The sequence below is a fragment of the Zea mays genome, chromosome 3 (genome assembly GCF_902167145.1).
Source record: "Zea mays cultivar B73 chromosome 3, Zm-B73-REFERENCE-NAM-5.0, whole genome shotgun sequence".
NCBI classification, from domain to species: domain Eukaryota; kingdom Viridiplantae; phylum Streptophyta; class Magnoliopsida; order Poales; family Poaceae; genus Zea; species Zea mays.
In genome coordinates this window covers 141,499,372-141,523,146 of record NC_050098.1, presented here as the reverse complement: position 1 = coordinate 141,523,146, position 23,775 = coordinate 141,499,372, and the positions used below count along the sequence as shown (strand labels likewise).

General features: G+C 48.0%; 1 protein-coding gene and 1 non-coding gene across 2 annotated transcripts; one reads left to right on the top strand and one right to left on the bottom strand.

Moving 5' to 3' along the window:
- Positions 1–20,754: 20,754 nt before the first annotated feature.
- TRNAR-UCU (transfer RNA arginine (anticodon UCU)) lies at positions 20,755–20,827 on the bottom strand. The gene has a single exon. It is a non-coding gene; the product is annotated as a tRNA-Arg (tRNA).
- Positions 20,828–20,861: 34 nt separating this feature from the next.
- On the top strand, positions 20,862–21,430 carry LOC100277390 (uncharacterized). The gene has a single exon (NM_001364201.1). It carries the CDS (start codon positions 20,866–20,868, stop codon positions 21,112–21,114), a length of 249 nt encoding a protein of 82 aa, NP_001351130.1. The 5' UTR covers positions 20,862–20,865; the 3' UTR covers positions 21,115–21,430.
- Positions 21,431–23,775: the final 2,345 nt, after the last annotated feature.

The following is a 23,775-nucleotide window of genomic DNA, read 5'->3' as shown; positions in this document are numbered from 1 at the left end:
AGCATGGCAAAGGCCCGCTTGACGCCGTGGTGTAGCGCCTCGCGGACTCTGCCGCGCGCGTGATTACCCAAGGCTAGAAGGCGGCTTTGAGGGGAGCTTCCTGAAGGGACGTCGCCGGAGCCAAGGATCCGATAAACGTCCGAGACGGCCTCGGACATGGCCGCGAGGTCAGCCTCCCTCTGCTCGGCAGCTCCGGCAAGCGCCTCGGCGAGCGCCTTGGCGGACTCGTCAAGGGCGGACTCGAGCTCTGCGAACAGCCAGAAGAAAGATCTCAAACACAAGCAGAGGAAACAGACAAGAACAAGAACCAGGGACGGCCAAGGCGTACCTCCGGCTCGGGCGCGCTGCTCCGAGGCAGCGGCCTGGGCTGCGGCTAAGTCGGCTGCGAGGGTTTCAGCCCGGCTTTCGGCCTCGGCAGCCCGGCCCCAAGATTGGTCCCGCTCCTTGACGACCTGGACGAACTCCGACCGCTGTCGTTGCGCCTCTGCGCGCGCCGCTGCCACCTCCGCGCGCGCTGCTGCCGCCTCGGCTCTCAGGTCAGTGCAGAGCAACTGGAGGTCCGCTACCTTGGCACCCTGCTGAGAAAGGCGCGTAGTAGCCCCGGCGAGCGAGGTCCTCAGGGATCGCAGCGAGCCCCAGACATCGACCTCGCGGCGGATGAACGACGACTTGGCGGCACTCCGATCCGTCAGATCCTGGGGGAAGGAAGCAGGGCGTCACAAAGAACGCCTCGCTCACAGAAAAGAAAAGGTATGCCTGAAACCGTTACCTGGAGGATTTTGGGGACGTCCCTGCAGAAAACCTCCAGCGACGACCGGAGCGACCCCACAGTTGCTTCAGCACACTCGCGGAGCTCATCCCAGGACTGGTCCTCCTGTTCATCGTCGAGAATGAAGACAGGGTCCGAGGCCTCGCGGGTCCGAAACCGGAGCAACTGGCGCCGGGCCCCGGGGCTCCGCCGCACAGCGATGAGGCTGCCGCCCGGCTGGACGGATCGCGCCTCCACGCCCACCTCTTCCGAGGCACTGGGCGCAGACGCATCAGCCGTCTCGACGCCGGCAGCAACCGGTCGCTCCCCGACTGGGACGGCGGCGGCTTCGGTAGCGGCAGGCGCCAGCATGGCCGGCACGACAGGTGGGCTCGGGACCACGTCAGCGTCAGCCGCCTCCCCTATCACGATGGCTGCCTCGGCAGAAGAGCCAGCCTCGGGAACCTGCTCCCCAGCGACAGGTGCCGCCCAAGCCCCCTGCGGTGAAACGCCCTGCGAAAGGGTCGGCTGAACGACAAGGCCCGGAGCGGCGCTGGCCGCACAGGCCGGCGCCGTCTTAAGGGCCTTCCGGGGTGCCAGGTCGGTCCGGCCATGGCTTCGCTTGCTGAGGGAAAAAAGAAAATCACGGCCGAGACATATGAATGGAAAGCCAAGACGAAGACATTCCGAGATACTTACCCGCTCCGGGCCATGATCCACCACGCCTGGGGGGAAGTTTCTTGGATCCCAGCTCCCGGAACAGCCGCCGAGGTCCGCTTCGCCGGCAACTTCGGCGCCACCCTTGCTTTGGGCACCCGGGGAGCAGATTGCCCGGGCACCGTCACGATGACTTGAGGGTCACCTCCGTGCGCTGCCGGCACGAGCGGTGGCTCTTGGGGAACAGACGCCCTGACCTGGCCCCCGGAGTCACCTCAGCTCCTCCAGCCAAGGGGTCAGGTGCCCTCTCGGGTTGCCCTCGTGCCTCGGGTCGGGACCCCGACGCCCCGACTCCGGGGACTGACGGCGTCGGCCCGCTCGGGGGCTGGCTCGACGGCTCCTGGCCACACCCCAAGCCGGGGCTGAGGCCGAGACGGGCGGCCATGTCGTCCTCCTCCTCATCATCATCGTCGTCGTCGTCGTCGGGCGTCTCCGGCGACGGCTCCCTCGGGAGTCCCTCCCTCTCTTGCTGGCGACAGCGCTTTTCCAAGGCGTCCCGAGCCCGCCTCCGCTCACGGGCCCGGGCCTTCTCCGCGTCCTTCTTCTTCTTCTTCTCCTCTGCGGCGACCCGCCGCGCTGCTCGGTCCACCGCATCCTCCGGGACCCGTGGCCGGGAAGGCTTGTGCCACCCCACCTCCTGAAGAAAGGGGGGAAAGAAGCCCGATCGTAAGAACCAGGAGCAACCCAATGTATGAAGAAGGAAGGAGCGAACACTCACCAGAGTCACGCACCCCTGGTCGGGGCGCATCCGAAGCTGGGAGAAGGCGTGGGGGTCCGGCTTCCCCAACGCAGCCAACACCCGCCATTGGAGGGCGTCGAAGGGAAGAGGGTCAGGGGACATCCGTGAGCCCTCCCAGCCAGCCTCCGGGGTCATCTCCCAAAGCGACAGCCGTCGCTCCGCCAAGGGAAGCACCCTCCGACGGTGGATGGCGGCAATCACTCCCGCAGCGGTGAGTCCCCCCTCCCGCAACGCCTCCAAGGCCTGGAGAAGGGGTCCGAGGTTCTTCTGTCTTTCGTGCGGGGTCCCGTGACGCCAGGCGTCGGTGGCGGCGGTGACTACTCGCTGGGAGAACGGCGGGAGCAACTCACCGTCGTTCCGGAGGTAGAACCACTGGCGCTGCCACCCCTTGTTCGAGGACGCGAGGATGGCAGGAATATACTGCGACGCCCGCGACTGCCTCAGCAGGAGGGTGCAGCCGCCGGCCCGCACCGCTGCGCGGACCTTCCTCTCCCCCGTCGGCGAGGCAAAAAGCTCGGCGAAAAAGAGATGGGTCCACAAATCCCAATGGGGGGCGATCCCCAAATACCCTTCGCACACCGCTACGAAGATAGCGAGCGGCCTGCGAGTTGGAGTTGGGGGTGAGGTTGTGCAACTCCACCCCATAGTGGTACAGGATCGCCCGCATAAAGCGACCCGCCGGCACACCGAATCCCCGCTCGTGGAAGGAGACGAAGCTCACGACGTACCCCGGCGGTGGGGATGGAGCGGCTCCGCCCACGGGAGGAATCCATTCTGGTCGCTGCTCATCGGTGAGAGGGCGAAGCAAACCCTCGCCGACCAGTTCCTCCAGATCGCTCGCCGTCACCATGGAGAAGGGCCATGGATCGCGCGGCGAGATGATGGTCACCCGGTCAGCCATCACCAAACGGAAGGGATGGCGGCACAAGGGGCAGGAAGGGCAGTTTCCTCTTCTCTGGCTAAAGTCTCTCGGGTTGCGAAAACCTAAAGAAGGAGGCAGGAAGCGGAGCGAAGAACCGTCACCAGACCCTCTCCCAGGTATATAAAGACCAAGGCGAGGCCGTTTCTAGCGTTCCGCCTGGATCGGATGCGGGATTCAAAAAACGCGAAGCGAAACAGCCGTTCCTCGAACGGCTCGCGCACGCGCAACGGCCGCCCTGCCAACAACTCGCCCCGTCGCATTAACTCCTCGGCGGGACAGGCGGCGCTTCTGGCGGAGAGGCGGGCGACGCTTCGCCTTCGCCGTAATAACCGCGCCAAAAAAGGTACGCCGCGTCGTTCGATTTTGTACCCTTTTCCGTTTTTTCCTCTTTCTCTATCTCTTGCAACAGGGACCGAGAAAGGGGGATACCCCGAAAAGGGCCCTTCCCCGTGAAGGAACCGGGCTCCGAGCCTCCCTACTGATCAGAGGTTCGAAGGCTAGCCCCCCGAGGGGTTCAACAGCCGCCTCAGATCGCGTGGGCCCTACACCCACTACTGGTCAGAGGTTCGAAGGCCGGCCCCCCGAAGGGTTCCACGGCAGCCTCAGGCTACTCGGGCTCCGCGCCCATTACTGATCAGGGGTTCGAAGGCTGGCCCCCGAAGGGTTCACAGCCGCCTCAGACGCCGAGCGAGGGATGACCAGGGGTACGTTCGATACATAACCAAGGCTCGGGCTGCGCTCCCGAGGTACCCTAGGACATTTCCGAGACCAGCGGGAGCGATCTTGTAACGGAATCCCATCGGAGGGAGGCATCGAGCCCTCGGACCCCGTCGCCAGGGGACCGGGTCCGGCAAATCACCCGCAGGTACTTTTGGGCGTGCCTCTGGGCCCCTAGCCGACCCCTAACGAACGGGGCACGGACGTCCACTCGGATTACCCGCTTGCAGCTCACCGGAGACACCATGTTCGGCGCCCATCGAGGGCAACATGGCGCTTTCCCCCCTCCTCCTTGCGGAAAGGCGACGCAGGGGCGTATGTAAAAAAGCCGAGTCTGTCCCTGATCGCCCTCTCGCCCTGTGCAGAGGCTCGGGGGCTGCTCTCGCAAACTTGGCTCCGGCCGAACCGTTGACAGCGTCAACATACCAGCCCGAGAACTTGGGCCCCGACCGTACACCCGGGCTACGGCCAGTTCGCATGAGGGAACGACCAGGTCAGCCGAAGCATTACGCAAGGCATTAAGACCTCGAAGGAGTGAAACCACTCCTCCGAGGCCTCGGGGGCTACACCCGGCGGGTGCGCTCGCGCGCACCCACCGGAACAAAATGCAACCGAGAAAGGCTGGTCCCCTTGCAAAAAAGTGCGACGAAAGCCTCCAAGCGAGTGCTAACACTCCCTTCAAGGCTCGGGGGCTACTGTCGGGGACCATAATTAGGGGTACCCTCAAGACTCCTAATTCTCAGCTGGTAACCCCCATCAGCATAAAGCTGCAAAGGCCTGATGGGTGCGATTAAGTCAGGGATCAGTCCATTCGAGCGACTCGATCACGCCTCACCCGAGCCTAGCCTCGGACAAGGGCAGCCGACCCCGGAGGATTTCCGTCTCGCCCGAGGCCCCCCTCCAACGGCGGACACATCTCCGGCTCGCCCGAGGCCCTGCCTTCGCTAAGAAGCAACCCTAACTAAATCGCCGCACCGACCGACCGAATCGCAGGAGCATTTAATGCAAAGGTGGTCTGACACCTTTATCCTGACACACGCCCCCCGGCAGAGCCGAAGTGACCGTCGTCACTTCGCCGTTTCACTGACCGGCCTGACAGAAGGACAGCGCCGCCTGCGCCACTCCGACTGCAGTGCCACTTGACAGAGTGAGACTGACAGGCAGTCAGGTCCTGCCAAAGGCACCATAGGAAGCTCCGCTCCGCCCGACCCCAGGGCTCGAACTCGGGCTGAGTCCCGGAAGACGGCGAACTCCGCTCCGCCCGACCCCCAGGGCTCGGACTCGGGCTAAGTCCCGGAAGACGGCGAACTCCGCTCCGCCCGACCCCAGGGCTCGGACTCGGGCTAAGTCCCGGAAGACGGCGAACTCCGCTCCGCCCGACCCCAGGGCTCGGACTCGGGCTCAGCCCCAGAAGACGACGAACTCCGCTTCGCCCGACCCCAGGGCTCGGACTCCGCCCTGGCCTCTGCCGAACGACCTCCGCCTCGCCCGACCCAGGGGCTCGGACTCGGCCTCGGCCACGGAAGACAGACTCGACCTCGGCTTCGGAGGAGCCTCCACGACGCCCAACCTAGGGCGCAGGCCAGCCACGTCAATAGGAAGCGCCATCATCACCCTACCCCGAGCCGACTCGGGCCGCAGAGAACAAGACCGGTGTCCCATCTGGCTAGCCTCGCCAGATAGGCAATGATGGCGCCCCGCATGCTTTGTGACGACGGCGGCTCTCAGCTCTCTTACGAAAGCAGGAGGACGTCAGCAAGGACTCAACCGCTCCGACAGCTGTCCCTCCGCCAGGCTCCGTCGCTCCTCCGACGGCCACGACATCACACCAGCTGGGTGCCAAGATCTCTCCGGCTGCCACATCGGCATGTACTTAGGGCGCTAGCTCTCCCCCGCTAGACACGTAGCACTCTGCTACACCCCCATTGTACACCTGGATCCACTCCTTACGCCTATAAAAGGAAGGACCAGGGCCCTCTTAGAGAGGGTTGGCCGCGCGGGGACGAGGACGGGACAGGCGCTCTCTTGGGGCCGCTCGCTTCCCTCACCCGCGTGGACGCTTGTAACCCCCTACTGCAAGCGCACCCGACCTGGGCGCGGGACGAACACGAAGGCCGCGGGATTTCCACCTCTCTCACGCCCGTCTCCGGCCACCTCGCTTCCCCCCTTCGCGCTCGCCCACGCGCTTGACCCATCTGGGCTGGGGCACGCAGCGACATTCACTCGTCGGCTTAGGGACCCCCCGGTCTCGAAACGCCGACAATTTCAATTGAGCAAGATAACGCTTTACATTGTATCGCTCAATTAGTAAATAGGAATGCCTTGCTTAAGGACCAAGTAGAAAAGCTAAAAGTTGAAACCTAGCTTTTCAAGAAAGACATGATATGCTTCTATGTTCTCATGAAAATCTTATGAATGATCATATCATGTTAGACATTACACATGAGGTTGTGATAGAAAACTTAAAATTTCAACAACCTCACTCATACACATGTATTCAAATTGATACTATATTACCATGTGCTAATGCTTGTTGTCCGTCGACAAGCAAACCCTCCTTTGAGCTAGAATTTGCAGGAACAAAAGATGATACATATCAAAAGCTCAAAGAAGAAAATGAGAGGCTAAAGATGAGCTTGACACAACTAAAATAGAAATGCATTGCCCAACCTTCTCAAGATATCCGTGATCACATGGTGAAGAAGCTTGAGACTGGAACAACCGTGGCATGCATTAAACCCCTTGAAGGAAATGTCAAGGACTTGAGGATTGCCAAGAGGAAGGAACATAAGATGAAAATCAACACCTCCTCGAAAATCCTCAACCATGCCTCCATGAAAGGTAACATCCAAGGTAAGAATCAAGCCACACTTCACACTAAGAGAAGTAAGAAGTGTAGTGAATGCTTTGAAAAAGGACAGTTGATTAGGTCATGTCCCTATATTAAAAATGACTTGATTATTACCAAGGATGATAAACTTTGTTTTAAATGCTCAAAGAAGGGACATTTAATTAAATCTTGTCCCCTTTTAAAACAAAAAGGCATAAGGTTAGAAAAGAAAATATTGACTAACCATGTAGCAAGCAAGAAACAAGGAAAGAAGAAATCTTCAAGAGTTGAAGATCGCCTATGCTACATATGTCGAAAGAAGGGACATCAATGCAAGGATTGTCCCATTGGTAACTCTCCCACTCCTAGCTTATCAATTAATTCTCATGACACTAGGCAACCCAAAATTGCAACTTGTGCTAGAAAGGTAATGAGTTTACCTAGTGCTAACACAAAGGACGTTTGGGTTCCTAGATCTTTGTTGACTAACCTTGATGGACCCATCAAGAGATGGGTACCAAAACATGCTTGACAAGCTTTGTAGGAGAAGGAGATGATATGAAGCTTTGGGGTGCTTGAGAGAGTTAATTCAATTCTTATCAACTCAAGCTATCAATCTTCAATATCCAAGATTGACCCAAAGTTATTTTGAATTATTATGTCTAAAACTCATATCATCTCGAGGAAGATATTGATGTTGTAGGAAATAAAGAATTTTCATGTGCGGAAAAGTCAAGGCCTACAACATGGAGGAATGCCAAAGGATGGTAACACTTATGCTTTTAAGTGCAAGTATCTTAAATTATCATTTCTTATGTGTCTTGTGTAGTCACATAGAAAAAGGAAGCACTTAAGATGTTTTTAAATTATGTCACCATTCTTTGAAAAAAATTCCTCTCATATGGTAGATTGTGTATTCATCATTTCTATATTATGACAATCTACATGCTTTAAATTATTGGAAGTACCTCATGGCATGTTTTACTCTAATTATCCTATTATTGTCATGATCTAGATATAGAAAGAGATTCCATGTTCTTAAAAGAATAAGGTGTCATGTAAGGAATTCAAATCCTAAGGACACTTATAAAAGGGAATCTTTCTTTATGTCTAGAATAGTGAGACTAATGTTTTTATCTAAGTAACCTAAGTAGTCTCACATTTAGAAAATAAGTTTCTCTATGGAAATGCGTAATCCATCACGACTAAGAAAATCAATCCAATAATTTATGTTGTATGTCTTATTGCTTAAATTGGATATGATTCTTCTACATTTATCGCTCTCCATGTTATGAATTAGATTTATTCCCATAATCTTAAGAAATTAACTATGCTTGTTTTATGAGTTAAAACTAAGCATACTTCATGGAATAGTCTAGTTCATATTATAAAGTTTCCATACTTTAGTAATCCATTTTTCATTCCATGCCAAAATGATTACAAAAAGGGAAACTAGTGCTTGTGTTACTAATAACATATCTCTTGAGCTTACACATGAAAATCTACAAGAGAATAAGTGCAAGCCACAAGCCTAAAGGGTTACTCTTTGCCCAAAGGAAGAAAGGTAAAAGCAAAGGTATGGGAACTCATCCTCTTAATCAAATATATTATTTACTCTAAATTATCATTCTTGAAGAATAGATTATTTATTGGACTAAATTTGTCTAGATGTGCATTCAATCACATTCTCATAAATGCACTTGTCCATTAGAATCTAATTCATGCCTTTGCTATATTAGTTTTCATATTGATATGCTTCTAAGGTATGATATTAAAATTCAATATGAAGAAGTAAACTTCCTATGATTGATCAAAAAAGGTTTAAAAGGTGCATATTCCCCTTTTTAATGATGTGCACTAATGATAAGGATTTTACTTCATGTCTGTGTGACTTGTGAATGATGAATTATTTATATTCCTTATCTAAAAGAAATCATTCTTCATCATATACTCCCTTGTGCTATTAACATCTCTCTTGAGTATTTTCAATAAGTTTGGAAGGAAGAAGAGACAAATACAAAGGGAGGACACTCAAATAAAAGGAAGAACATCAAGGACAACAACACCTACTTGGTCAATAAGATCTTCACAACAATCAATGGTGTGGTTGTAAGCATTCAAAATCTTTTTCATTATGAGATTACCAGACTTAAGTTGTTTATTGCAGATTTTATAAGCCTTGATCAAGATGTATAATGATTCTTCCTATATGTCTTTAAAAAGTGAATGCACCAAATCAATTCTTTCAAATACTTGATGCATACCTTTAGGGGGAGTCTATTCTTATATTTTGATTATGTTGAGACTATTGCTCTATATTACTAATTTCATATAGTCTCTTGCATGAGAATAAGGGTTCTCATGAAGTATGCTACTACACATCAATCCAACTTGTTAAAATAATGTCGCTTTTATCAAGGATTGTTGATTCTATTGCTAAAGTAGCATGTTTACTGGATTCTCCTATATTAAGCTTATTTGATAATCTAATGCTCACGTTATTCTTTTGATTACATCTGTTATTTGTTTGATCATTGAATAACTCCAATTAACACTTATACTTCTTAGTGCCTCATATAATATCAATCAATATCTCTTGATATGCACTAAGTTAAAAGGAGAATTCATGTTGCCTTTATACAATTTGTGATCCATTTGATTTAATCTAACATTAACTTGGAAAAGGATCACTAGTTGTAGAACTCTCTTGTGTGCAAAATATTTCCATATATTGTCTTGAGTATAGGTCTTAAGCAACTAAGACTAAGGACAAAACACAATGAAGAGAGAGTCTCTATGTGAAGGTACAAGAGGGTAAAACTACTTCCTTTCATTCAAACTTGTACCTAAATCTTCCTTTTCTATACTTTCTTTGCATATCTTGTATAAAAGGAAAAGAAAGCATGTCCATGCATTAGCCCTGCTTCATACCTAGTTTAACTTCTCACAGATTTCATTCATGCATTTATGCATCTTTGTTAAAACTGGGTAAAGTAATGTTATTGTCAAAGAGCTTAAAGCTTAACCTTGTAACGAGGATAAGCTACCTTTGTTCCAAAGGTGGATGGTCCTTAAGCCTCTTTGAAATCCTTAAGGGTAAATGCTCAAGGTGTTTATAACATGCTTTCATAAGTGCATAAACTGTCATGAGCATCACACTTATATTATGACACAATGCACTTCACATTCTCTATGATATAGATATGTTCTCATTAACCTAATTATGTGCACTTGGAATTTAAGGCCAAAATATGTATTCCTCTCAAGGCACATATTTAGGGGGATCAATTTATATTATATAGAACTATGATTGAGCTTAATTGTCATATCTCTCAATCATGTCTCTTTCATTTTGGTACAAATTCATATATCTTATTATTCTCGTACCAAGACTACGACTAATGTGTTTCCAAGTATACTTCTAAACTAAGTCGTAGATTGAAAGGGAAATGGAGTCTTCGGCGAAGACAAGGCTTCCACTCAACTCTATCAGTATTATTTACCCTTCGCCATCACTCCACACTAGCTCTCCAATTATGGTATAATCTTCACTCATATATTATTTGCCTAAGGGAGAGAAAGTAGAACAAGGGCTTATATTTCACTCATAAGTATCCGTTTTTGGCGATTCATGCCAAAGGGGGAGAAAGTATTAGTCCAAAGCAAAAGGACCGCACCACCACAAATTTAAAAATTTAGTCTTTCAACTTATTTAAAGAAGTGTTTTTCAAATTGGTATCTTATTTTGTGATATAATTTCAAATTGGTATAACCCCCTTTAAAAATTAATATCTAAAACCCTCTTGAACACTAAGAGGAGGATTTTATTGAGGGGGAGTTTTGTTTAGTCAAAGGAAAATCATTTGAAACAGGGGGAGAAAATTTCAAATCTTGAAAATGCTTCTCAAAATCTTATTTATATACCTTTGACTATTTGCAAAATACTTTGAAAAAGAATTTCCAAAAGAATTTGCAAAAATAAAACTCATGGTGCAAACGTGGTCCAAAATGTTAATATGAAGAAAGCATCCATGCATATCTTATGAAATGAATATTGGTTTAATTCTAAGCAACCTTTGCACTTACCTTATGCAAACTAGTTCAATTATTCTCTTATATATTTGCTTTGGTTTGTGTTGGCATCAATCACCAAAAAGGGGGAGATTGAAAGGGAAATAGGCTTTAAACCTTTTCCTAAATGATTTTGGTGGTTGAATGCCCAACACAAATAATTGGACTAACTAGTTTGCTCTAGAATATACGTTCTACAGGTGCCAAAGGTTCAACACAAACCAATAAAAAGAACAAGTTGGGGTTCAAAAGAAAGGAGCAAAAGGAAACCGAAGTGCTCCCTGGTCTGGTGCACCGGATTGTCCGGTGCACCACCGGACAGTGTCCGGTGCACCAGGGAGGATCGCCTTCAAACTCTTCACCTTCGGGTTTTCCAGGCGCAGCTCCGCTATAATTCACCGGACTGTCCGGTGTGCCAGCGGAGCAACGGCTATCTGCGCGCAACGGTCGACTCTGCAAAGTCAACAGTGGAATTCAGATGTCAGAGCAGCAAGTCAGAGGCGCACCGGACTATCCGGTGCCGCATGAGGACAAAGCCTCCAACGGTCGGCCAGCTCCAACCCTGACGAACAGGATGACGTGGAGGCACACCTGACACTGTCCGGTGGCGCACCGAACACTGTCCGGTGCGCCCATCGCCAGCAGCCTTCTCCAACGGCTACAATTTGGTTGGTGGCTATAAATACCACCCCAACCGGCCACTTAAAGGTGTGGGAGTCCAAGCAACATTTCAAGTCATATAGTTGACATATTCAAGCCCTGCCAACCACATATATTCATTGATCCATCCTATGCGCAAGATTGAGACCACTACAACCAACACAAGTGCCACAAAAAGAGAGCAAGCAAAAGATAGCCTCTCGTGTGAGTTTAGCTAGAGTGCCTTGTGAGAATCATTGAGAGATAGTGAGTACTACATCTTGTGATCATTTGTGCGTGGAGTTTTGACTCCCATTGAACTTCCTCCAAAGTTTTGGAGGCTTGTAAAAGCTAGCAAGAGACACCAAAGAGTGTGGTGGTCCTTGCGGGATCTTGAGTGATCCTTGAGAAGAAGAAGAGCTGGCTGGTCTTGAGTGATCGGTGGAGAGAGGGAAAGGGTTGAAAGAGACCTGTCCTTAGTGGACTCCTCAACGGGGACTAGGCCTTCGAGGGCCGAACCTCGGTAAAACAAATCACCCGTGTCCATTGTATTTATTGCTTGTGATTTGTTTGTTTTCCCTCACTCAGTTTTTCTTGCACTATTCTTTGCTAACCTTATTTGGTGTTGCTTTAAGTTAAATTCTCATTTAGTGAAGCAACACATTGCAAGAAAGAACTCGTGTCATTACTCTTCTCATCTAAGCCTTCTTGCTTTATTATCATAGACTTATTAGTTGTATTGATTTATCATTTCCGCATTATTTGAAAACTATACTCTTTACAAGCAAAGGACTTAGCTTTTGTACTCTGATAATTGTGTATCTTGTTATAACCACTAATCAAGGGATCTAGTTGGGGGATAAAGTTTTAATTTTCAGGTTTCGCCTATCCACCCCCCTCTAGGCGACTTTCAGGAATCATCGGTGTTCAATCCCATCTCCTTTGAATGAGCTTCGATCCTCTAGGCTAACCCTATATGACAAGAACCTACACCAGCATGTACGCGGATCTCATAGAAACCTCGGAGTACCCAGACTTCGAGGCAGAAGATGATATGGGTCCTTGCCTAGACTTCTCCAGGCTCCATGATCCCAGGGCCATGCGACATTTCTTGTCCGCATGTGACCACTTCCTTTCTGATGGCTCCAACGACTACAACTTCGACGATGAGGGTTACGACCCGACTCGGGAGTGCTTCCACGCTGGGCACGAGGAGCATGATGAAGGAAACCAGAATGGCATGCCTCGAGAGGCCAATGCCCTGGCACTATGTACCTTCCTGAATTTGGTGGTATAAAATTTCTTCTCCAATATTCACCAAATTCTGGTGTTACCTTCTTTCTCTCTCTTTCTTCTTCGATCCTGCCTCCTATTTTCAAACCAATATAGAGACTGGTATCCGTGCCACGAGTCATCAAAACCCAAGATGATATTGTTGTTTCATCATGCCAGAGCATATTTATTTCTGTCTGAGGTCGTGCCTAGACGTGCATTCATTTAATTTGGAATTTCTAATCGAGGAGTGATTTTGATTGGAAGGAAACGAGATCGATTAGAGGAGAAGTAGCCCCGGCCTTGTGCGCGGCCCAGCCCGGCCCCTCCCCCCATGTACGCCTAAACCGCCTCCCCCTCCCTCTCCCGTGCACCCATGATATAGGAAGAGAGAAACCACCCCTCTCCCTCTCCCTACTCTCTCCCACTCTCTCCATGCCCTCGCTTCGATCATCGGAGAGCAGTTGCTGCCGTTTGTCATGCCCATGGTAAGCTCCCCCTCCCTCTCCTCCTCCCTCCCCGGCGCCCCTGCGCGCAGTCGCCCTCCCCCGGCGTGCGCGCCCCGTCCCCGACACCCCTCATCCGACAGCAGCCCCTGCATGCAATGCCTCCCCCGCGCGGCCCGCCCTCCCTGGCGACGCCCCTCCCCCGACGCAACAGCCCCCTACCCGTGTGGCCCCTGCCCCGTGCGCGCGTCGTAGCGCTTTAAAATTCGCTTGAGTCATGTGTTGTGTCGTGCGCTTTGTCGTGTGATGACCTTTTAATTATCCTAGGATCGAGTATAATAATAAAAGTGCGTAGTATAACGGCGATTAATCGAGTATCGAACTAATCAGGACTTAGCGTCAATTTTATTTGCGTGTCACATGAATATCAATTAATATAATTATGTTGAGATAAATATTTTAGTCCATGGTCGCTTAATGTAATCGCTATGTCTCTCGGTCGTAGCTTTGGTCGTCGTAGTTCTTTTCTCGCATAATCGTAAATCCGAGCCCTACACCACGTGTCTATTTAATTGTCCTGTTTTATTGTGTGGTGTATTGTTCATTTCTATGTTAAGAATGTGGAATGTATGTTTGAACTCATATAGATAACGACCCATTGGCGGAGTCTGAGGAAGTTGCAGGAGAAGACCCTGAGCAGCAGCTGGTTGGTGAAGGCAAGTGTCCTCTATCCTTTTTATGTCCTACTCATTTTATAATTCACTTCACCGCATTTACACAATTAAACCTAAGGATTTACTATTCTTCTGTTTATCCTGTCCTTGATCACCTATTTGGGTTGGATTATTTCTGGATTTGCTCTATGCTAGCGCTTTACTATAATCAATGAACATGATGAGATTAATTATGATACGATGTTTACCTTTGGATATGATGATGGTATTGTGATACTTAAGGGAGCTCGAGCGGTTTCTCGAGTGCCTCTCCGTAAGGACTGGTTCATTGCATGACCACCCGAGATAACAGTACAACCATGAGGGTGGAATGTGACACCATTAGCTAATTAATTAGAGGGACTGAGGTGTAGTTTGTTTCACCGTCATGCCGTCAATGGGGCTCGGTGTATGCGGCTCGCTCTGTCGAGGGTGGTTTGCCCCTTAGGGAGGAGTGAGGTACACTTAGGAAACCTAACGGACGGCTACATCTTTAGGGAATCTTTGTAAAGGTAGTGAATCCTTGGCCATTTACCTCGGTAGTGAAGATCGGGTCTGTACAACCCAGGCTAGAGAGGGAATCACGGCTCGTGGGTAAAGTGTGCAACTCTGCAGAGTGTTATGAAACTGATATACCAGGCGTGCTCATGGTTATGAGCGGCCTTGGGAGCTCCTTTGATTAGAGATACTATGATTACAGATGATGATGATGATAATGGTTCTAATGGTGCTGATTATGATTATGGTCTTCAGTATTCTTTCCTTTTGGAGGGAGTACATTTGGGTTAATAACTTGGGTTTAATGCTAAAACCTGGCTCTCTACTAGTAATAATTACCTGATCAACTAAAAGCAACTTCTCTAAGCTCCACCCCACATACAGTTAGTCCACTTTAGCCAAACGGGACATTTGCTCAGAACGTTGATGTGTACTCACCCTTGCTTAAAACACCAAAAAGACCAGGTTGTCCACAATGCAACCCCTGCTCAGGAGAAGATGAAGTCGTGGCAGAGGATTTCCAGGAGTTCCAAGACTATGATGAGTTCTAAGTGTGGGTTAGCAGCAAACCCCCAGTCGGTTGCCTGTGAAGGCCGTGTTTTACTACGTTTCGTTTTCACACTTTGATCTATGTTTAAGACTATGTGGATGTCTCGGACATCATGATGTAATCAACTTAATACCTCTTTACGTTATTATTTGAGCACTGTGTGATAATGTCCAGTTATGTAATTGTTGTGTATGTGAATTGCTGATCCTGGCACGTATATGGTTCGCATTCGGTTTGCCTTCTAAAACCAGGTGTGACACACTAGCCCCACACACCGGAGGATCAAGGGAGCAGAGTGCAACTCAGACCCCCATGGGGAGTCATATCGCGCACCTCGAGCAACTTTGTGAGCTACACGCCAAGCTCGGGGAGGAGCAGGAACGGCTACAACAACTTCGACACGTTCTCGAGCAAGAAGCAGCAGGTCGAGCCCCCGACGGGGGAGCACGCGCCAAGTCACGTGACGTTCACCATCGTATCATGGAAGACGTTAGGGCTGAACCCCTTCCGCCCTTTCATAGGGCCAGCCAAATCCTCGTTGCGGCAACAATCTTGCTCCGGACGATGCCAAATCCATAGCGAAATCAGAGGTCTCTTAGAGTGCGCTGCAGTCTAGCAGCTGAGAGCTCTGCTTCTCGACTTTGTGAACTTGCCTCGGAACAACGAGCAGGGCCCTCTCACCAAGAGAGGGAGGTATCGGTCCATCCCGAGCCCATGAAGGACAAAGCCCACACGGTCCGAGACCGCCTCCTCGACAATTGTCAAAACCGTGATGTCCATGACCGCCTCGGCGAGCGGCTGCACCACGACAACCAACGTCATGCCACACATGACTACCATTCCCGGCGGGGTGGTCACTACGACAGTGGGGAAGATCGAAGCCCCTCGCCCGAGCCACCAGGTCCTCCGATCTTCAGCCGGGCCATACACAAGGCACCATTCCCAGCCTGGTTCTGAGCCCCGACTACCATCACCAAGTACTCAGGGGAAACCAAGCCAGAGCTATGGCTCTCTGGGGCCACCGCCTGCCTGCCAGCTCGGAGGGACGAGTGATGACAACCTCATCATTCGCAACCTACCCCTTGTTGGGGGCCTTCTTCTCCGTGGAAGGTCCTCTAAGCAAAAACATCTTCGGCAGGACAATACATAAGCAGGTGTGACATGAAGATATAAGCCGAAGCTACGATTAAAGGAGCTTCGGCATGGTGACATGCTAAAGACGAAGGAGGATATCGAATTAAAGAGGAAAAGATTGTATAGTCCCTGATAATCTGTATTGTAATTATAATTAGTTATCAAGGACACAGATGTAATCTTGTCTGGGCTGTGTCCCGTGCCAATAAATAGATGAACAGTACCCCCGTACTGTTCACGCTGAATTATAATCACTCTCGCGTCACTCTCGCTTTCCCATCTTCTGTCATGCCGAAGGTATAAATGTAATATAAATATCATTGATGTTTATCCATGTTTATAAAATGAGAATGTAAATAATTTAATGATTTGTAATGATTGTTTATATTCCTTTGTATTTCATATGTCTCTATTTATATTTTATTCACTGAAATGATGAAGGTATGCCCTTCATGACCCTCGTCTGAAGATCATTATATCCCAGGGGAGATAATGCTTCGAAGGACGAAGGTCCCTAATCATTAACAATTGTGTTGCTTTGTTCTTGATGTATAGCATCCGAGAACAATGACCAACATTGGCGCCCACCTCCGGTGAACTCACTTCCATGGTTGTGACGATGGCTTCGCATAACAATCAAGTTGTAGCACCTTTGGCCACGAAGCTGGTGCTCCCAATCACAGGTGGTTCAAGCTCTGAACCAACCAACAAGAAGCAGAAGAAGGAAGCATAAACAAGGGTACATCATGTTGGGGTGCAAGGACCCTTCATCAAATCCAAGTGGTCTCACATTCCAATTACCTTCTCTCAGGAAGATCTTCAGCTCAAAGATTATCCTCACAACAATGCAATGGTTATATCTTGTGTCATCAAGGGATTTCTAGTCCACAATGTCCAGGTTGACACAGGCAGCACAACAGACATCATCTTTGCCAAGGCTTTCAGGCAAATGCAAGAGCTAGAAGATAAGATACATGATGCAACACACCCTCTTTGTGGCTTTGGAGGAAGACAGATTGTGGCACTTGGCAAGATAACAATGTCAGTTACCTTGGGCTATGTCCATAACACAAGAACTGAACAGGTTGTCATTGACATTGTTGATATGGAGTATCCATACAATGTAATCATTGGTCGAGGAACGCTTAATGCCTTCGAAGCAATACTTCATCCAACATATTTATGCATGAAGATACCTTCGGAACAAGGGCATATCGCTGTTCACGGAAGTCAAGAAGCTGCCAGGAGGGCTGAAGGGAGTTGGACAGATTCGAAGGCTATCCATAATATAGATGAAGCCGAAGCTTATCAGCAATATAAGCACAAAAGAAAAAAGGATGCTTCAACATATCAGCCGAAGTCTATGCTCTTGTGTGAAGATATAGAAGACCAAAAGGTATTGCTGGGATCTCAGCTATCTGGTGAACAGGAAAAGACTCCGCTAAGATTTTTGTTCAACAACAAAGATGTCTTTGCTTGGACAGCTAATGATCTCTGTGGTGTCAATAGAGACGTCATTGTGCATTCACTCAATGTGGACCCATCCTTCAGACCAAGAAAGCAGAGGCTTCGGAAAATGTCTGATGATAAAGCCGAAGGTGCACAAAATGAAGTAAAGAGACTTCTCAGTGCTGGTGTTATCAGAGAAGTAACATATTCACAGTGGTTGGCTAACACCGTTATGGTGAAGAAAGCTAATGGGAAATGGAGAATGTGAATTGATTTCACAGACCTCAACAAGGCATGTCCGAAGGATGAGTTCCCTTTACCAAGAATAGATTCCCTTGTAGATGCCAGCAGCTTCTTCAGAACTTATGAGCCTATTGGACTGCTACTCGGGCTATCACCAAATTTGGATGAAGAAAGAGGATGAGCCAAAGACAAGCTTCATAACTCCTAGTGGTACCTATTGCTACCTTCGGATGCCCGAGGGGCTCAAAAATGCTGGAGGAAGCTTCAACAGAATGACTGCCAAGGTTCTTCACTCTCAAATAGGCAGGAATGTGCTGATTTATGTCGATGACATCATAGTGAAAAGCACAAAACAAGAAAATCATGTTGCCGATTTGCAAGAGATGTTTGCCAATTTCAGACAAACTGTTCTTTCCCTGTGGCCTTCGTCTCATACATAAGTTCATGCATGCTACAGAAGCATTTTGCGCTTGGTTCTATACCTTGGCTCCTTGCTGCCCAGACGAAGACTCCCATCCTTAATATGGCTTCAGGGGTCAATTGATGAAGGAAAATTTGGAAGGTTTTTAACACTTCAACTACAAACCTGCTCAGAGGGAACCGAAGCCCAGCTTTAAAGAAGCTTCAGAAAATCACAACTTCATTCTTCTCAGGCGCAGGAGTTTTATTGTCTTCGCCAGCCCTCACAATAGATATATCTCGAAAGTACCTTCCCCTCATGCTCTCAAGATGACTTTGCTTGATAGTAGACTTTCCGAAAATTACATGGCTTGGCCTCCACGGTCGATCTTCGGAATCTTCACCCCCACTTTCTACATCATAGTTGTCGCTGTCACCAGTATCTTCAGATAGGCCTTCCAACATCTCTTTTGTAATCTTCTCCGTATTTGATTTTGCCATTGATTCTAAAAATCCAGCTATATAAGGATTCACAGCTTTCTTCTGTTCGAAGAGCTTCTCCTCTTCGCTCAGCTTCATCTCAGCAACAACCTTTTTGTCTTGAGACATCTTTTCTTCGGAAATGGTGAAAACGTGTTGTTCAAACCGAAGCTTAGAAAACTTGAGAAACTAGCAAGCGCTGGTAAGCAAGAGCTATAAAATCGAGAAAACAAAGCAAATGGCACAAGCAGCGTATCAAATGTGGTTGGTGCAAGTTCTTATTTATACGCTCGGCACGCTCCAGATTGGAGGGTCCCATCTGTCATTGACTGTTGCTATTCTAGCAAAGGGAAGGTGTTTTTTCGGACCTTCGGCTTAAGGCCTTCGTCCATATCGTAGTCTGAATTCGTTATTTTTAACAAATTAATACTGCGAGGGGCTACTGTTGGGGGCCTTCGTCCTACGAAGGTCCTCAAAAACGTAATTTAGCAATGTCTTCCAAGCATGGCTTATGGACAGGAACCTTTGGACTCAGGATAAAAGCATACACGATGGGAAGAATATGATCGTGACGAAGGCCGCCATTGCTCCGAATCTACATGCGAAGGGGGCTTCGGCTCAACCGCAGGAAAAGGAACCGACTTAAAGGGGAAAATGCTATCTAGTCCTCATAGATTTATCTATAAGTCAATAACAAATGTAAAGGGCATGAATGTAATTTCTCACAGGCTACGTCCTGTGCCTATAAATAGGTGAACAGTACTCCCGTACTGTTCACGCGATCTTGTACTTGCTGTTGTGTCACGCTTGTACTTTTTGCCTTCTATCAAGTCAAAGGTACTTTTGTAACTCAATATTGTGCTTACCTTTTCGTGATTGCATAATGAAAATAAGTTGATAATACTACATAAACACTTATATTATTTCTTATATTTCTTACACTTCATTTGCTTCTTCTTTTTATCATCATATATTGTGATGGTGAGGGTATGTCCTTCATGACCTTCGTCTGAAGATCATTATATCCCAAGGGAAATAATGTTTCGAAGGACGAAGGGCGTTAACATTTAACATTCTTGTGTTGCCTTGTTCTTAACTCATAACACTTGAGAACAAGTTCCCAACAACCCACAACGTCTATGGCTTTGTTTTTATAGGTGTTGCAACCTGAAATTAGTACCATATCGACTATCATATGGTGCATAACTAGCTTATAAACTCAAGTGCGGGCGCTGCAGTACAGTTTCTCAATTCGTCGTGTCCAAAAGTTGAGGAGGCACCAAGACAGTATGCAACACCGCACTCATGATTTTTTGGTTAAATGGGCTACTGGGTTGCATGAGGGGAGAGAGATATAGACACTGACATGAGGGAACCACAGGAGAACACGTGGGCCGCGAGGGTGAGAGACGTAGACAATGACATGGAGAGGAGCCATGGGCCCACCTGCTAGAGTCCGAGGGGGTCGAACGAGGGGAGGCAGAGCCACACGGTGTATATTAGAACCTTATAGAGTAGTAGAGTCTACATTAGAACACCACCTGTTATGTATCCTTGTTCTTAGTTTGGATAGTTTCCTTTTATTTCAAGTCAATCCCGAACCTTTTTTTAAAGAAAACTTCGAAAGTACGATATCGTATTTCGATGTTTTTCTTTTGCATGTTTTTTGGTGCAACATATATAGGGCGTGTTTGGTGTGGTGCCTAAGCCGCCACACCGCGCCACACTTTTGAGCCACAGGTGTGGCAGTCAAATCGGCCGCCACACCTGTGGCTCAAAAGTGTGGCGCGGTGTGGCGGCTTAGGCGTCACACCAAACACGCCCATATACTTCTTAGTTTAGACACTTTTTTTTTATTTCCTACTACTTTTCATGTCTATTCAGATTTTTGTTCTAAAAAAATACAAAAGCACAAGTGGTACGAGCATACAGATATTGAAATGCAAAATTGCTTAATAATGTTGGGAAAAAACATATAAGTAAAGTTACTGTATAAACTGGACGTTTTATCTTATGTCAAAAGACATGGTGCCACACTGCACATGAAACTGTCCTTTTATGAAAACCTGGTTTGCTCATACGTAGTTTCAAAAATAAAAAAGGGGCCACGCCTGGTGGGATAAAACTGTTCCTTTTAAAAACCTTGTTTGTACGTGGTGATTGGACGCAGTTAAAAAAAACAAAAAACACGCCTGGTGGGACTCGAACCCACAATCGTCTGATTAGAAGTCAGACGCCTTATCCATTAGGCCACAGGCGCTTTCTTGTTTTCAATGCGATTATGATCAATTAATACAAATGAGAGATAAGCATATCAGATCTCTTCGATCATCCTGCAGATCTCTATTCGACCGCGGCGAACCAGTGAACCGCCACTTCGCCCATCCAGGCTCCAGCCCCGCACCGCGCGAGTGCACAACGTCGCCGGAACCGGAGAAAGTGAGGGGGAGCTGGAGATGGACAAGGACAATAGGCTCCGCGCCCGAGCGGGGGAGAAGGCGTCCAAGAGCAGGAGCCACGGGTCCACGGCGCTGTTCGTCGCGGTAGACTACGCCTTCCTGCTCGCCTTCGCCGGCTTCCTCGCCTACCTCGTCGGGTCGCGGATCCTCCCCTCCGCCGTCAGCTTCGTCTAGACCGGCCCGCGTTCGTGGATCTCTCTCTTTTTTCCTTCCACTTTTTTTTGTTGTTGTTGTTTGCTTGGAGCCAATGGTGGCGAGAGAACCGAGATCTTGCCGGCCGGGTGGTTCTCGTTTCGATCTGATTGCCGCTCATGCGATGTAATCCGACCGCATTTTGACGAGAAGAGAACTAGCGGTGCTTCTTGGCAGTTCGCTTGGTAATGAGACAAATCTTTGCCTGTTCAGTTGCTAGTGCTGTCCCTGCTCGTGTGTTGAGATTGATTGGGACTTGATCTAGCGTTGCTTGTGTGTTGAGATTGGTTGGGACTTGATCTAGCGTTCGTGTCGTGATCTGAGACGCCTCCTTGCTACTGACGCCAGCTGAAAGTAAATCTATCAGCTAGATGGATCTCATGCTTCATTTTCGATATGTGATTCTGTGATTCAACACCTTCTTCTCCTTCTAGCCCGCCACTATTAAACTAAAAATTGGATTGAAAACATGCACTGAGATTTTATCTTCGCCAATACATAATAAAACAGCCATGGAGTTCTGTTCAACACTGGTTTAGTTTCGACTTTGCACGGTCTTCTCCTCACTCTTCTCCATTACTCTTGCTCCCAAACAAGCACTACTGTCTAACGGCAACGATCGGATAGCACATCTACATTGTATACTTGAATGGTCCTGTTGGAGCTAACATACAGATGTCCACAAAATTATGACAGTTGTGTTCATCCTCTTTTGTGAACTTGGCATTATCTATTGGAGAGTGTTGTAGATTCTTTTGTTAGCTGGTATTATGCCAGGCGCTAGATTTAGTTTGTTAAGAGGTGCTAAGAGTTAGGCAATAATTAAGAAGGTTTATCCTCTTGGGAGGATTATCCTATCCACTATAAAAATCTGTAATGTGGTTAGGCTCCTGAGCTATAAAAGTGGCCTTAAATTGTATTAGGGAAAGCATCAAAGAAGTTGTATCTGTGGGTGCGGCTGCTTGATCACTCTGGCGAGCTTCCCGCCATCTGGTGATCTAAGTCTCCAACCGCCACACAGCATGTCCTACTCCTTGCGTTCTTCCACTCAATCCACCTTGATAGCCCACCCTTCGCCTTGATAGCCCACCCATCGTGGTGCACTTCTCCCCGTCCTGCACATCGCAGTAGGGTTCACCATAGAGAGCTGAGGAGTCGGGCCTACCAGATCATCCTCAAATTTGTACGTCGGCAGGCTTAGCTGGTTTTCAAGCAACATCTCGAATATTACTCTGGTATCTCCACTCGCATCGAGTACTTCTATTTCTAACAGGGAATTAGAGTAGTAACTGTTAGCATAGACATGGTGAATTTGCATCCAACCCCACGAATAGTTGTGATAGCTCCAAGTGGTGATAGCCTTAACCATGGGTTGGTATTTGTAGTACCTTAGTCAGAACTTCCTAGCCCCCTTCTCATCCCTATCTATGGCTAGTGTTCTGATGTCTCCAAGTGAGTAACTTGAAGTAACATGATCCTTGATTCATTATATTGCCCCAGAAACCTTAGGAAATTCCTCTCTACCCATAAAAACATTTCATCTCTTATCCTTGGATAAACATGGCCTTCATTTATAGTATAACTTATGTTCCTTATGGTGATTGAAACATTAAGGACTAGTTTAGGAACCCCATTTTTTTTAAAGAGATTTCCATTTTTCAAGGGAAATTATTTCGTTTTCCCTTGGGAAAATAGAAATCCCTTGAAAAAATGAAGCTGCAAGGGTACGTGTGTGCTTGTGGATTTATCTATTTGTATTAACAAATATTAGTAATCACCTACTCCCTTGGCCCCACGCATCAGCGATTAACCAGGCGGTCTGACCATGGTCCTGGTCTATCCAACAGCCAGGCAAAAAAATCGCGACTAGAGAGGTTTATGGGGTGTTTGGTTTGAGGAATGAGGTAGTCCATTATCTTCTCACTCCTCACTTTTTTGTTTGGTTTGTGGAATTGAATGGGTTAATCCATCACCACTTCATTCCTCATAGTTAGTTATTTAGTACTAATATGTGAAATGGAGTCATCCCACCAAAATTGAGGAATGGACCCATGATGCACCATTTTATTTTGGATAGAGTGATTCCTCAAACCAAACACATCATTAGTCCACCACCAGATTGTTCTGGTGGGCCAAAACGGAGTATGCGCCATGTCAGCATTTTAGTTGGGCTTTCTCTCCCTGTCTAGAGCTAGACATGGTCCGATCAGGCGATCACCATGCCACCCGTTCAAATCACTCGGTGGGCCCATGCCAGAAACAATGCACTCACTCCATCTGTTAGCAAACCCAAGCCAAAACCAGAAAAAATCAATGGCTATTTTGAGGGTTTGTAACCTCTCTAGTCACCATTGGGTTGATCCATATGTCGATGTTCGGACAAAGGATTCTAACCAACTAGTAAATAATGTCGCGTGCCCAGAATCTAGATGATGTGCGAGTTGACACAAGCAGTTTTATCCTAGTTCGGGTAATGCAAAGTCATACTTCCAGCAGAGGGGGATGAGGCTTATATTACTCACACCTGAGTGCATGCAGTAGGGATTACAAGCACAAC